At 40.8% G+C, this 16,920-nt stretch overlaps 1 protein-coding gene across 2 annotated transcripts in view; it reads left to right on the plus strand.

Annotated features, from left to right (window-relative positions):
• The window catches only part of TMEM255B (transmembrane protein 255B), a 68,238-nt gene that overhangs the window by 37,069 nt on the left and 14,249 nt on the right, over positions 1-16,920 (plus strand). For both annotated transcript variants that reach the window (XM_071573472.1, XM_071573555.1), the window contains one exon: positions 14,336-14,416. In XM_071573472.1, coding sequence (XP_071429573.1) covers positions 14,336-14,416 — 81 coding nt within the window. The remainder of the gene's footprint in view (positions 1-14,335; positions 14,417-16,920) is intronic.

A 16,920-nucleotide genomic window follows, 5' to 3' on the forward strand; every position in this document is an offset into this window, starting at 1 on the left:
AATGAATTATGGAAATAGCTTTATCTAGGTTATGGATAGTTCTCCACCACTGAAGTATTTCAATCCCAATCTTCTTTTTATGTCGTCTTGTGAAGTTTATCTGTAAGTTATGAATTTGATGAAATTATTTAGTCTCTATTATTCTGAAGGTCATTGTAGAGCAATGTCTTCAAAGAAGGGTCCTGTTAACTATTTTTATAGTCACGTAGAAACTCTTTTGCCACTTGTCTGCAGGTCTGTCTGGGTGGTACCAGGACCTGTTCCCTGCTGGAAAATATTTGGGGGTTCATAGATTAAAAACCACCTGAAAACCATTAATCAAGATTTCAGATCTAGGTTTGCTGGTCTTCAAATAACAGAAGAAATGCAGTCTTTAACATGAACATAACTGAAACAGTACCTTTACTAAAACCATTATTCCTCACATACTGGATGACTTACAAGGCAACCCAGTGATGAGTATATTGGATGCATCCAAGGACTAGTCAGCAAAACTATCATCTCGTTACTGTTTTCTGGTCTAGAATACTGAGAGAGGGAAGGGCTTCAGAGTTTTTGTATCCACAAATCTGCAATCTGATGCACAGGTAGGTGTGATGCATACAGCCTGAATATATTGACATAACAGAAGAGATGGTAGTATGCATTCATTTGGTTGCCAGATATTTTGCACTAAGAAAAATAGTGTTCACCAATTTTTTTTGAGAACCTCTTAAGATTCCCCCTCTAGTTTGCAGAGCCTCTCACACTGGCAGGGACAAAGGCCTGTGGTTGTACTGCTCTTATTTTCCCTCTGAAATTCCTTTCAGGTTTAGCCAACTTGCAAATTCCTTAAAATCCCTTTTTTCTTCCCTGCTGTGACTTGTTCTTATGAAGAAAAAGGTCTGGTACTGTGCCAACCAAACAGAAATGTCTAAACCATTAGGCAGCACAAACACTGTGTTTGGATGCTGAAGAACAATTCACTTGTCAATGAGAAGGAAAAAGAGAGATTCCCAGTTCCTTTCATATCTGCACCATTGTATGGGACAAATGCCTTCTGCTGGCAAAAACAAGGATTGGTCCAGCATCCCCTAGTCCCCTGACATAAACATTGGTCCATTGGCTTCCCTCTTTGAGATGGAACAGCCCACAGTGAGGAGCCTCATTAATGTCATTACTTTGGTCTTTCAAATTTCAGCAATGCAGCTTTGAGGGAAGAATGATGTGAAGATGCAGTAAGAGATATCTTACTACAATTTCATGCAATAGGGAGGGAGGAAAAGTATTCTTTTGTTTTAAATTGGGAGTTTGCCACTGTGAGAAAATGTTATGAGAATGACTCACACATTTGAGTATAGGAAAGCTAATGGTTAAATGCCACTGCTATTTAATTGCGGGATCCTGTTGCACAGAGAGCACAATGTCAATGTACAACAGGGCAGAATTTTTAGTGCACTGGGGTAATAGCAAATCTGGCACTTCCAATTTCTTTGTCTCTGAACATTATATTATTGTCTTTTAGCTTTACTCCCAGAGTACCTAGATAGGTATGTACTCACTGACTATACTGTAAATCAACTCCAGAGATATGGAGGGAAATTCTACACATTTCACTGATGTTAACAATCACATTATTATTGCAAGAAATAATATAAGATGTGAGAAAGTGAGAAATATTTAATCCAAATTTAAAATTACACTGGTATTCTAGTTTCACTAGACTATAGTCTTCTGCATCTGTGTGGCTTCTATACATCCAAAAATCAGGTGGGGGGCAGGTATGCTGGAATTTGTTTAGCAATGTAGAATAGCAGCTTGGATCAGGGAAGATTTACTGTCCAATTCCATCTTTACTTCTGTCTTTATTTTGTTACTTTACAAAATATGATGCAATTTATGCAAAGCACAAAGCAAGTTAATTAATCCTAAGTAAGGTGGGTGACTGGGACAAGGGGCTTGCAGTCTGCTCTGAAAAGCATAATCTACTTCCCTTTGATGTGCTGCCAGCAGATGATTTCTTTTATTGTTTCCTATTCTCAGAAATGTTTCTAGACTAACCACAGATGTTTCTGTTCTATGAAAAAAAATCAAAGGTTCCACACAGATACATAGAGGGAGAGGAGGTAACCACCTGCAGACTTGAGATTACAGCAAAAATACTTGGCAATTTTTTTCATCATTTGTCAAAGGAAAAACAGTGTTTTGAGTTGCCCAGTGCAGAAACTAGTGGAGTAATAAGAGAAATAGGAAAAGCTGTTGTTCTTTCACGTTCTAAATTAGCAAAGCACATAAAAGTCCTTAAATTCTATTAGAGTAAAAATCAAGTGTTTAAGTATGCTGCCATTTTCCCTAGCAAAATTTTTATTTGCTTCATCTTTAAGAAGAAACCATGATTAGTATGACTAATAATATCGTGTAGCAGGAATCGGTCTGTGTGTGTGTGTATGATTATTCAGTTGCATATAATGTCCATGGAAAGTATAGTCCCAGGATTCAACAAAGTTTCAGTTGATGATTATTTATGGCTCTATTAAGAGCTTATTAAAATGTGTTGCAACAGCATTGATAGATTATGAAAGTTCACACTTGTAATATATTTTAGTCTTCTATTATAAATTCCAAGAAGGTAACATAGTTAAGAATTTTTTTTAACTGAATCTGCCTAGAATTTTCTTTTGTATATACCTCAGTGTAGTTCTCTCCCCATTCCCAGCCACCAGTATACTCAGTGGTATTTTTGCCTCTGGAGCACTGAACACCATGTTTGAACATCTGTAATCTTCTGAAATGCAGGTGAGCTTCAAAATGACAATCCAGTGAAGATGGGGAAAAGCTGCTTGTACCAGAGCAGTCAGGGTATGCATGAACCATTTCACTAATTGTTTAGATTATCTTAGTTTTATAACTCGTGTCTTTCCATTCCTCCTGAGGCCTCTCTCATGGATTTTTCACTCTCTTATATTTTGGGGCCTAGTCCTACAGTCCTTTCCATTTGGATGAGCCCTGTCAGCCTGCCCTCTAGTGTGATGTTATGTGTGTTGGTGGGAATTTTCCTTCACAGAGATAATAGGGAGTTTGATGGCAAATTTCTGGGGATAAACATCTATTTTCCGTCTGTTTTCTGCTCAATACCTAACATCAACATTTCATGCATAAAGGTGTTATTACATTACTTAAATTATAATAGGAATTTTTTGTGCCATTCCCTCAAAATAGAAATCAACACTGCAATATTAATTAAGCATCCAGCATTTTATTAGTAGATGTAAATATTCAATATATAGATATTGCTCAACTAGGTGCATTTAGTGCAACCTATTTCCTTCTCTTTAACATGAAACAAACTCAAAAGAACATTATAAAGGAAACCCTCCTATATTTCAGTCAGCAAGATATGCAGTATTTCAGATGTCTAAAGGCTAGTGTCTTGCAAAATGATGTCTGTTGCAGTAATCCACTTAGAGATTTATATATTTCTTACATATTATGATAGCATTAAGGAAAAAGGGAGGAGATGAAGGAGTTTTTCATGTATTTGAGTTACATTACCAGAAACAGAATAAACATTTCTTGCATTCTTGTGGAAACGTTAATTACTCACATGGCACAACATCATTATAATCAAGACGCAGCAATCAGTTCATATAACAAACCATATAATCAAAGTAATGTAATCAATGCAAGTAATCAACTATAATAAGCAATTAAATATATAACTGCATCAAGCAATAACTAAAATTACAGCCTTGAATAATATCAGCTAATTGCATCATTAGAAACTTGTGTAAAAGTCAGTGGTAAATCTAAGTTTTTAACTACACAAAATAGCTGTTGCAGGTGTCCTGGGAAGGTCTTACAGCCTCATTCTGAGAGAAATGACTAAAGAAAAGCAGACTTATTGCAGTGCCAGGCTTGGATTTGCCAGAGGTCTGGGCTGTTAAGGCAGAAGTAGGCTTCCTCACTGGAGCCTTGCGTGGCCCCTCATCCCCAGTACAGCCAGAGCAGCTGCCTCTGATGCAGCACAAGTTTGCAGCACCCCAGGCACAGTGTCACTCAGCAGCTCTGCATGCACATCTTTTCTTCAGTTAAAGGCACTGGAGATGCTGAACCTCCTTGGGGATGTGCAGGGGAGTCAGCTCCCGATTCTTCTGCCTGTTTCACTGCACTCCATCTACTTGTGAAGGCTGATGGGCCTTGCCTCCCACCTTCATGCCATGGAGAGTGTGGCCAAAAGTCATTGAAAAGTCAGTTGACATGAAGAAGTGACTTGTTTGTTCACATCCTTGAGCAATAAGGCAGCTCCAGCATCTGAAGGCTTTTCATTTTATTGTATCAGTGCTACCAGATCACAGACCTCGCCAAAATAAAGAAGAGTGAGACTAAGGCTATCACTTCAAAATACTTGCATAAAATAAAAAATTGGTGAGGAAATACAAAGTGAGACACATCCATGTATGCATGTTTTTCAGCCATGACAGTATACAGGTATCCTGACTATTTACTGGCTTGAAAGACCTGAAGTGAATGCTTAATGCTCACAAGTATCAAGAGAAGAGGATTCTGTAGGATTTAGTCTTTCAAATTACATAGAAATTCTAAAAAGAGCTCCCAGAAAGCACAATGTGAAATAAATTTGGTTTGTGAGAGTAAAGTTTTTAAGCCCCACCAGCTGCCTTTCTTATTTTTGGCACTGAAGTTGGGTTATTTCAGAATAGCACACAAGACCAACAGGGTCTCTAGGCTGGAGCACAGCATTTCTGGAAGATTAGCTCTTGAATTGATGCAAGGTGGATATAGAAGCACAAAAAAGGGCAAGTGCTGACTGCAGTCTGGAATGAAACTCTCAGCATTGCTCTCATGGCATGACCTCACCCAAAACACGTAACAAGATATTGTCATGACTGCCTCTTAAGTGTTTAAACAACACTGAGAATGTATTGTTTGCACCAGGGGATCACTAATGTGTAGTAGTTACAGCAGAAGTATGGCATGGACAGAATTGTCCTGTCTCTCTCACTCCGCATGGCTTTCAAGAGTTTGTTCAACTGTACATTTGGGAACCCTTGACTCTTAAGGCAGGGGCAATACATGCAGAAATTGAATCAACACACACTAGTCATGTTTGCAGCTTATGTCACACGGACATATAAAAACCTAATTTGAGGGCTTATTGTTTCTTAATTTAGTTTGCTAATTATTGGCTGAATTTTGAAAAATATAGCAAATAAAACTGAAAATATTTGTTCCAGTCCACTGGAGCCCTTGGCAGTAGCATAACCTCAGGTCTAGGCTGCTGCACAGACATAGAAGTGTGGGATTCCAGAAATGGATTGCTCTTTTTTTAGCACTCACCCTTCCAAATCCCAGCTAGCATGCACTATGCACACTGACAGCACAGGGCTTTCTATGTTGTTAGTCAAGGTGATGCTATCAAGAGGACAAAACACAGAAAAAAGTAGGAAACAAGCACTAGTATTACAGTGGAGAAAAACTGTTGAAATTCAGAAATAGAAAGACTTGGAGGCCTACTCAGTGAGGTAAAACTGAACTGACATATTTGGATTCAAAAGCTGATTATGAGCTTGGTGACTATGAGATAAAAGTTGTTAATACTTCTAGAAAAGACTGTCTTGGTGCATGGTCAAAATGTGAAGCAGGTAGGAATTATCATGGAATGATAAGAATCACTTAGGTTGGAAAAGACCTCTAAGATGATCAAGTTATCATCTTGCTCCCTTAAGAGCAGTCCCAGACATTGAAGGGAGAGAAGCCCACTGAGCCCCGTGGTGGTGGAGGGCAGCCCCAAGGCACTGGCCTGTCCAAGGAGGCACGTTTTCCTGTGGGAGCACATGCCCTATCCTGCCCAGAGAATCCTGAGCAATGCCCCACCTCTTCCCAGCTGCTGTCTGAAATACAAAGCTTATGAAAATAATGCCATTACTTACTGAAATAAATGTCAATGGGGCACATGAGAAGTAGTATTTTAATACTTATATGTAAACTCTGTACAAAAATTGAACATCGTAAGAATTATGGTTAAGGAATTCTGTTGGTCTGCCAGGAGGTTAAAGATTCTTTAATAATGCAAGGGAAGATACAGGTCTGCAGAAAGCTAGCCAGTTTCAAATGGTTATTTTAATTAGTTTGTTTTCCAGCAGTTGATGTGGGTTCAGTATTTGGAAATACGGACTTGGAGAGTTCAGAAAGTATTATTTCTGCTCTTTTCTTATAATCATGAAATTCTGCAAGACAAATTATTTTCTGAAAGCCACTTCTGCTCCAGAAATTGCAAACTGAATTGCAGGTTTTAGCTGCCAATGAATAAAAGCCCAAAACAGTTGTCAAAAAATCCACCCATGTTTCTGATTCCAGAAGGTATGGTCATGTGCTTTATGTGGAAGTTGCAAGCCTGGGGAGCAAACAGAAACATAAAATGCTTTTTTCTTTAAAGCTGATCCCCTCTCTCTGCAGTATTGATGACCTTAGAAGTTGCTAAATACCAGTCTTGTCACAGCCAATATGGAAACTGTTCATAACATTTTTTAAAAATGGGCATTATTCATTTGTTTATGAGTGAAAGCACAAAGATGTTTGAATTATTCATTCCTATAAATCTCTGGGATCTCCTAGCAGTCAAGTCTTCCTCAGGAGACATCCATCTCACTGAGAGTGTTGTTAAAAAAGAATGAGAAAGAGCCTTTGGTCAGAGACAGGAATTACAAAAGATTTGTAGCATTTCCTCTCATTATTTGTACAGAGTAGGATCCAACCAGCTGTCCCCAGACAGTGATCCATTCTGCCTGCTTTCCCAGGCTCCTAATGTGCTGGCACCTTCTTTTATGAGATTCTTTTACCTTTGGTCTGAAAGCTCTCAGGTTTGTGTGCTCCCATATGCCATGTGCTCTCAGATAGTCAGTGTGGGGCAGACACACTATGCTCCATCTTGCTCTCCAGAAAAGCATAAAATCTAGTTGCTAGTAACTTTTATTTGTTCATATTTGCATGCCTGCTTTTAGAAAGTTAGCAGAGAGCCTGATCTTGAAGGGAATTATAATCTCCAGAACACCCAACTGTTGGCACAAGGCTGAGTTGTCACTGAAGGGTGATGTTTCGGTTTGCTTTTAGGATTAAACTTGAAAAATCTTGGCAGCTATACCTCTCCTATTCATTGCTTGCTATGGTATAGATGAAAAGAACATACAAAAATGTTGTAGGAAGAAAACAGAAAATTAAAAACTTCAAGTTAATGAGCCACTGAAAACATTAGTCTGGTTTTGGACTCCTCAGTTTTATTTATATTTGTCTTTTACATGTGCCCAGGACAGTTCTGTGCTCCCCAGGCCAATTGGCAAGGTGAAGCCCACGTTCTTACTCTCAAAGTCTCCTGGAGTATAAATGACAATGTCCAAATTACTTACTGGGAATGGTTCTTGGCCTATGCTAATTTACAAACCATGCCCAGAAATTATTCTGGACTAGTGACAGTTTGCCCAGGCCAAAGCCATCACTGGCACAGTTCTAACAATTTAATGGGCTAGATGGTCGAGTTTCAGGCCTGGGAACATTCCCTGGCACTGATTAATCTACACCTCCAGAAGCCATGGAAGTTAAGACTAAATAAATACTGTAATTGGAAAAAAATAGCCCTCACTATATAATTATTTTTAAAAATTACTAGCCATGTTTTGTAAAATGTAGCACACATTTCAATCTATGAAGTTTAAGCTATATCTCAGTTTTCTGAAAGTCATCTTACACATAAGCGAGATGGAATTTTCCCTATGTTATCCAAAATATGTCTGTTCTCCAAGGAAACAAAAACTGGCATAGAAAAATCTACTTTCCATACCTTAGTTAATAACCCTCCAACCTCCCCACAGAGTCTGTATCAAATCCACCAAAGCTACTGTTCAAAGAATACTTTTCTTACACACAAAAAAAAAAATGTGTTGCAATACTCCCTCCATCAAGCAGAATGTGGGTTTTCTACTGTATGCTCTTAAAATGAAGAAATCAACCAAATCAAAACTGTATATATTTGGACCAAGTGTTCTCTTCCTTGGCATAAAGCCTTCCCTCTTGTCCATCTGTTTATCACTCTCAGGTTTTAATACACATACCAGAAAACTATTGAAATAAAACTGCAAGGAGACAGCTGCATTTTGCCCTGTAAGGTTCAAGGTTGCGCAGTTTGGGTTTGTCCGAAATTAAGAGGAGTTATTGCGTGTCCTTATTTTTTTCAATGTCTGAAAATGTTCTAAACTTACACTGATGGCAATCTGACTGTATCTGCCCAGTATGCACAAACACACTCATACCCACGTGGCCAGGAAGGCCAATGGGATCCTGTCCTGTATCAAAAATAGCGTGGCCAGCAGGACCAGGGAAGTGATCCTTCCCCTGTGCTCTGCGTTGGTGAGGCCACACCTTGAGTACTGTGTTCAGTTCTGGGCCCCTCAGTTCAGAAAGGATATTGAGGTGCTGGAGTAAGTCCAGAGAAGAGCAACAAGGCTGGTGAAGGGACTGGAGCACAAGGCCTATGGAGAGAGGCTGAGGGAGCTGGGGTTGTTTAGCCTGGAGAAGAGAAGGCTCAGAGGTGACCTCATCACTGTCTAGAACTACCTGAAGGGAAGTTATAGCCAGGTGAGGGCTGGTCTCTTCTCCCAGGCACTCAGCAATAGAACAAGGGGGCATGGGCTTAAGCTCTGCCAGGGGAAATTTAAGTTGGATATTAGAAAAAAATTCTTTCCAGAGAGAGTAATCAGGCATTGGAATGGGCTGCCCAGAGAGGTGGTGGATTCACCATCCCTAGAGATTTTTAAATGCAGATTGGACGTGGCACTGAGTGCCATGATCTAGTAAATGGACTAGAGTTGGACCAAGGGTTGGACTTGATGATCTTGGTGGTCTTTTCCAACCCAATCGATTCTATGATTCTATAATTAGCCAAGAAATTATCTTTTTCCAGTGCTCAGAAGGAGTGAATAAAACCTGTGTAGTTTTCCTTTACATCAATAAATAAAACCAAGCATACAACTGCATTTTTATACAGAATTCTTCCTGTCTTTGCCAGCCTACATATTTTGCCCTCTGAATATATCAGCAGAGCTCTAACCAACAGAACTTTCCCACCTGCCCATTTCCAGTTAAAGAAAGCTACTCAAAGAAGCAGAGAAAGGGAATGCATTATTTATTATATATTAATATTAGACATTAGACGGAGGTGTTTCAATAATAGTAGTTGAGGCAGTTCCTGGTACCAAAGGATATTAAACTAGTTATTAGATTTTGTGTATACATATATATATACACACACACACACACACACACACACACACACACACATACACTGGTGTGTGTGTGGCTCGGCTTCGTGAACGAAGATTTGGGCAGGGCTCTCCCCACGTGGCTGTGCCCTTCCAGCCTGTGCAGGGGATTTTAGGTGAGGCACAGCGTGTGCAGAACTGGCCCCACCGTTTAAGTCCTGAGGTTCATCTGCCACGGCCGAGTGAACTTGGACAGTGCCAGTGAAGTCCTCAGGACTAGAACCTACAGCACCCGGCATTTCCCAGGAGGTCTCCCATCCAAGTACTAATCCAGCGCTGACCCTGCTTAGCTTCCAAGATCTGATGGGATCAGCATTTAACTGCCTTAACATACACACTCTGTTTTAAGCAATCTGAAGTATATTTTAAGAGCAATCTGTCAGGAGTAATTTTATAGCTTTAAAGTATGTTTTATTTGCCTTTGGTATTATGAGAGAGAGGCTCGAGGAGGTGCTAATGTGCTGTGACATACTGTTGGATAATTTTTAAACACTATTTAATATCTGTGTGGTGCCTTTTTCATATAAACACCTTAGTAGAAAGACAGATCACAGCACCTCTGTGGCATGAATTTGGAAGCTTTTGCCATTGCAACCTTTAGGTATCCCCAGTGTACCTCTACTTAAAATCTTTGTGGTTTAGGTGTTAAATTCTGTGGGTGTCTGGACAAAGTCAGTGTTGTCTAATCTGTAGTATTTTTGTACACTCATCACTTATTTATTCTGATTGCACATACGGATGTGTTTAGAAGAACAGACTGAATGCAAAAGGCTGGCTTGTACTAGTGGAGCAGGCTTGCTGTTCAAAATTAGATGCATGAAGAAAGGTATTTGTTTGCCATGGTTGTGCATGCAAATGTAATAACAGAATTCACAGTGGTCGCTCCCATGTCACTGCTCTGACCTTTTTGCTGCACAGCAGTATGAAACGATAATAGCTGGTATGGATTAATCAATACCTCTCTCCCCAGGAAAGAGTGCTGCTTCCAGTCATGAGCACAGTGGGATGAAAATCATGTTTGTCTTCTCCAACAAAGACCAAACCAATAAAAGGATCAGTTTCTTCTTTAAGAGGAAGGAGATGTAAAGAGTAGAAAAACTGTTCAAGCCAAGTGAGGGTCTTTTTGTACTTGATGGAGGTAGGTTAGGCAGCTCTCTTGCTGCCTGTAATGAGATATAGAGGTGTCTGTGGAGAGTCATTAGCATTCAGGGTCAGACGAAGCGTCGTAGTGTGATGTGGTGGTGTCACTCACCAGCAACCTGTAGGAAGGGTATGAATGCCAAGAAGGTAAGGTTGGGGAGAATCTGTCTCCAGGTGCTGAAGTATATCTGGTAAATTCACAACCTGTGATAGTTTAAGAGAGCTTGTTAGTGTGCTCATACCCGGAGGTAGACTCTGACAATCTTCATAGAATCACAGAGTTGCTGAGACTGGGAAGAACCTCTTGAGATTTCTAATCCAACCACCTCTGCTCAGATCTGTGTCAGCTAGAACAGGTTGCTGATAACTGTGTCCAGTTTGAGTATCTCCAAGGATGGAGAATCCACAACACTCTAGGAAACCTGTTCCAGTGTTTAATTACCTAAATTAATTAGGAAAAGTTTCTTCTTATGTTTAAATGGAATTTGATGTGTTTCAGTTTGTGCCATTGCCTCTTGTCCTTTTTCTGGGCATTACTGAGAAAAATGTGGCTCCATCTTCTTTACTTTCCGCATCAGTATTGGTACATACTGATAAGGTACGTGGGAGCCTTCTCTTGTCCAGGCTGAACAGCCCCAGCCCTCAGCCCCCTCTCTTATGACAGATGCTCCAGCGTGTTTATTAACAGACCAGGTTCATGGTCTCTCTTGTACGGGGGAGCCCAGCACTTTACCCAGCATTCCAGATAGGTCTCACCAGTGCTGAGTAGAGAGGATCACTTCCCTGGACCTGCTGGTGATGTCTTTGCAATGCAGTCAAGGATACTGCTGGCTTTTCTTGTCACAAGGACACATTGCTGGCTCATGTTTGACCCGCTGCTCACCAGGACTCCCAGGTCCTCTGTAAAGCTGTTTTCCAGATAGTCAGGCCTCAGCCTTTTCTGGTTCATGGTGCAGGATTTGACATTTCCCTGTGCTTAACTTCTACATGTTCCTCTGGGCCATTTCTCCAGCCCGAGTCCTTCTGAACAGTAACATGGTGTTTCAGCCACTCATCACAGTTTTGTATCATCTACTAGCTAGTGGAGGGTGCACTGTACCCATCATCCAGTTCAGTAACGAAGATATTACACACTATTGTCCCTAGTACTGACCCCTGGAGTCCCTCCAGCTGGACTTCTTGTCACTGATCACAGCACCATGACCCCAGCATTTCTGCCAACATTCAATCCCCCTCACTGTCCATTTATTTAGCTCATACTTCACCAGCTTGTCTGTGAGAATGAGAGACTGACGGAAGCGTTACTGAAGTGAAGGTTAACAACATCCAGAAGCAGATGGGTGAGAAGCAACACTCATCCACCAAGCCAGTCATATCATTGCAGAAGGTTAACACGCTGGCCAGACATGATTCCCCCTTTGTAAATCCATGTTGAACACTCCCGAGCACTTTCCTGTCCCTGCGATATTTGGAAATGGTTTCCAAGATTACTTGCTCCATCATCTTCCCACCAGCGTGTACTTCCCTTGATTCTCTTTTTTGCCATTCTTGAAGGTGGGATAAATCTTCAGTCTACTGAAATGCTCCCTAACCCAATCCTCTTCCAACAAGGGTAATTCTTTCTTGCCCCATATTTTTCCACTGGTCACAACTGAAGACCAAGACAAAGACGGCATGGAATACCTTGGCCTTTACCGTGCCTTTTGTCACCAGGTTTCCAGCCTTATTCAGTAATGTGTGCATACTCTTTTAGATCTCTCTTTTGCTGCCAGTACACCCATAGAAGCCCTTCTTTTTGTCCTTTGCAGCCTTCACTGGATTGAATTCCAGGTGGGCTTGGGCTTTTCTAACCTCATCCCTGCATGCTCATGTAATTTCTTTATTTCCCTCCCGGGTGACTTTCTCCTGATTGCACTTCTTGAAGACTTCCTTCTTGTGTTTGAATTACATCTGGAACTCCTTGTTCGTCCATGTAGGCCTCATGCTGCCTTTGCTTGATTTCCTGCTATTTGGGATGAACTGTTCCTAAGCTGGAGGAGGTGAATGTTGAATCTCCCTCACTGCTTTCCAGGACTGTATCCCATGGGATTCTTTCAAGCAGGTTACTGAATAGGCCAAAGTCTTGTTTCCTGAAGTCCAGGACTGGGATCCTTCTTTTTCCTTCTCCCTCCTCTCCGGATTCTGAACCCCACCACTTCATTGTTAGGGGCAAGGCTACCTCTGACCCTCACATCCCTGCCCAATCTTTCCTTTTTTGCAAGTGTGACATCCAGCAGAGCTCCTGTCCTTATCAGCTCCTTGTTCTGGCAGAGAAATTGCATCCCTATTAGACCTCCCAACCAGTTCTGTCTCTGGAAGTCATGACTAAAGGCTAATGCTTTCCCAGGACTATGGAAGAATGTTGACCAAGTTCAAAACACGGAATGCTTTTGGTATGGTATTTGCTTTTCCTCTAGAAAAAAAATTACTGAAGTACTTTTTTCTTACACTTGTGTAATATAAATAAATATTTTTAGATGTAGGAAGCTAACCTTTCCCTAACCCTTGGGAGTTGGTGTCCAAACTTCCTTGGGTTTGCCAGAGTAATCAAAAAGGCAAACAAGCTGATGGAGGAGCTTTAATCATTGATCTGTCTGCATTCCTGCCTAGCTCTGCATTTTAACTTATTATGTATTTGGGGTCAGCAGATTTATGCAGTTCACACTTCATAATCCAACAAGCATAGAATACTCAAAAGTGATCTGAAGAAGTGCAGATCTTTCTGTAGTTTCTGGGTTATTCCTGGATGGATTTTAATGCTTTAAAATGTAGTCAAAGGTAATCAGTGCAGATTTCTGCCAACAACCTAGTCCTTTGCTTTTAAGTTAGCATGGAAAAAGGGGACGGCAGACAGTGGGTTTCCATCTTTTTCCTCTTGGAAGTGGTCTGATTGTGCATACTGGGGAGCACTTGAATGCTTTTGACAGCATAGATCAGGACTAGGTAAGTGACAGAAAGTTGAAAAAGGTCTTTTTTTTTAAATCTTTTTGCAAGCATAAGTCATTCCCACACTGCTTTGGGGTAGACACTGGATCACAGAGGACTCAAGTCATCAAATCCTCCCAAGGCAAATATGGTCTAGTCCTGAAACTGGCTGAGATATGCTCCCTCTAGCCTTCAAAGTGGCCATTTGCCAAGGTTGGAAACAAACACTCTTCATCTGGCCAAGGATATTTCATTGTGTTCTTCCTTTATATCAGTTTGTGGGAACCGTTACAAGCAAAATATGAAATATGAGCAGCAAATGCATATTTTGCAATAAGCATAACTGGAAAATAAGGCAAAAACAAACAGTGCAAATTGCTTTCTCCTTATGCCCTAATTTCTTCATTATTCTTTGTGTTGCTTTTGGGGTCTGAAGTGTGTGTTATAAATGGAATGTTCCAAGTATTACCTATTTTACTTTGTTTTCTTTATGGACAGTGGCAAAATCCTTTAAAAAGGAAGTCCGATATTTTGAAAACAAACAGCAAAGTAAATCTTGGTGCCAGGTAAGACAGTGTATCAGAAAAAAGAGTGACTGGACCATTCTCATAGAGCAGTACTACTTGACATCAAGCAAGGAAGTGGTTAAATGCCAGGGGTGATGTCTTCAGAATAGAGAAGACAGCACAGAGAAAAATAAATGATACTCACATAGCTTAGTGAAGGAGTGAGGAAGGAAAATGTAACCCTGAGGAGACCCATTCTGGAAAGAAAGTCAAAATGAATCTGTGAGCTGCTTACCCAAGTGACTGCATTGGCTTTGGCTTCACAGAGCTGTAAGCATCTGGCTTGGGGGCATGGGACATGGTGCCTTCACATTTCCTCCAAACCAATTACTATCTTGGCTGCTCTTGTCTTTACAGGAACCCAGACCTTTGTATAACAAAAGGTGCCAGTTTTATTCAAGTGGAATAGGATTCCTATATGATGCCTACCAGACAGAGGTAAACAAACTCACCTCATTATGTGTTCCATTCTGCTGTGTTTTGAGGGGCTAGGGAGGAGGGAGGTAGATGTTTGAGAGCATGTCTGTGCATGTAAGTCATGGGTAGAGAGAAACCCCACTGTTCTTTCTTCCACAAGTGACTCCCTTCTTGTCAAAGCCCCTGATGATTGCAAATCACTACAATCAGTGAGGTTTTGAGTCATCATTGGTGTTTCTGTCCAGTACATTACTCTGGGACTGGAATGCTGTATAATAGCTGTCTGGAATGTGTTTGTCACATTGGCATCTTTCTCTAAGGAGGTTTTTGTAGACTCCAAGTGGAATAGGAAATACCTAAATTAATCCATTTGTATTGTCCAGAAGACTTCAAATCTCTATATTTATCCAGCACAGGCCAAAAACATCAATGGTTTGAATGCAGCTTTTTTATTATCTCAATGACATCAACGTGGTTGGAAAAGTGCCCATATCCAAATGTCTAGCCTCCTGAGAACTCCAGATTTAGTTTCTTTTCCTATTTTACTGTTGTGGTAACTTGGTGGGAGGGAAAAGAAAGGCAGAGTAGGATAGAGAACAGCTAAACAGTGGTATAACTTTCGAGAAGCCAGATGTCCTTCATCACCATTTCTTCCATGGCTAAGAAATGGAAGGAATGGTTACCACCAATAATGCTAGAAAGTTTAGCAAAGTATATTACCAGGTTAAGCAGCTCCTTAAATCTTGCTGCTAGGTCACCCCATTGCTGATTACAGAAAATGTATGACAAAAACATTTCAGTGATCTCCTTGACTGAAGACCTGCCTAGACAAACTTATGAAGTGTGACAACACTCCTTCCTATAAGTTTTACTCCATCCTCTTCCGAAATGTGTATGCACATTCAGACACATAGCCTGAGAAATGCTTCTGATTCCTCTAATAAGCATGTGGTTGGCCTCACACTGACCACAACCCCTTGCAGGTGACCCCAGGCTTGAGCTTCTGGCCAGACAGTTTTCCACAGCTCTGCTGCTTCTGGGAATGTCTAAAGTTAGGCCACCCAGAACTCCTTTCTCTATCCAGTGAAAAAAAAAACAAACCAACAACAAACCAAAACGTATCTTTTGAAAGCATAGGTAGTTTGTAATAACACTCTTGTCTGGCTGTCCACTGATTGACAGTCAGCATGTGCTAATTCAGATTTAAGGATCCATGGCATTTGTACTTGGCTTTTACTTTTCCAAAGTTAGCCAGTTAGTGAGTGAGGGACATGCTCTGCATGCCAGGCAAACACTTAAATAGGAAGGCAGATTGTTTACTGAGCACAAGTTTCCTTTTAATTGCCGTCTCTCACCTATCAGCGGTCTACAGCTCGCTTGGTTTGCCTGTTTTAGTTCTCTTTGCTCAAAGGAGAAATAATTTGATTGTCTTGTAATTACTGTGAGATAAGAACATTTCTTCAATTGGTGCTGAGAAGACAGACTGTCACAAATGTCCATGACATGAAAAACCTAAATGTCTGGTCACAGAAATTAAACAATAGGTCTTGACATGCAGAATACCCACCCTTGCTCACACCACACAATAATTTGTTTATTTTGGTTTATTCACAGTTCTCCTATGAAGCAGTGTCTTGTTCTTTGCATGTAAAAATGCTGTGATAAAAATAGGCAACTACTGTAACTTCCATGGCAAATACTACATATCTTGCAGTCTAGAAGCAGATAAAAAAGTAAGTTTAAGATCTTGCTGATCTCCCCCTTTTGTACTTCTATCATTCCACATTAAAAGGGACAGGCTGGCCTTATTCTTGCTCAGAAAGGGAAAACTCATTTTTTCCTTATCAGAAGTGGTCCTCAAACCATGCATCAGAACAAACTACCTTTTAGCAGGCCCTACTATCCAAGTCATGCATGTGTATCAAAAAAGGGTGTTTTAACTATGCAGGTCCTAGGCCATTTTCACTGCATACAGGAGGTCAAAAATCAAAGTCTTAAGTGCAAAAGCCTCCCACAAAATGGCTGTGTTAGTGGATGCATTAACACGCTGCTCTGCGATCCCTTTTCAAACTGCTTTGAGAAATAACCAGGTGTGATGTTCCATTCACTTCCTTGACTCAGCTGATGCAATCCCTGATGGTAGCATGCTCCTCCTGTGCAGTAAATTGTGGCTCAGGTTGAGGACAGCTGCAGCTGAATGTGACTTCAGGCCAACAAAGCCCTTAGGTCAAATCCCAGTAAGTTGAGACACAATAGAGCAAGGCTGATAAAACAAGGTCCCATCACAGGTTGAGACGTTTATGTAACAAGCGGGATCCGTCTGTATCAAGCTTTGAGCTCCATTTCCAGATTGCAACCTAGACTGAGTCTATCCTTTTAAAACCTAACTTCCATTTTGGGATAGAAGAGCTGGTTTCTATGAGACACTAACCATAGGTACAGCCTTCTCCTGGACAGCAAAGCAATCGCAAGGCATCATTTTGATCTCCTTTTAACATTAGTTTTGTCACCCATCTTCCATCTTC

Source organism: Pithys albifrons, chromosome 1, assembly GCF_047495875.1.
Source record: "Pithys albifrons albifrons isolate INPA30051 chromosome 1, PitAlb_v1, whole genome shotgun sequence".
NCBI classification, from domain to species: Eukaryota; Metazoa; Chordata; class Aves; order Passeriformes; family Thamnophilidae; genus Pithys; species Pithys albifrons.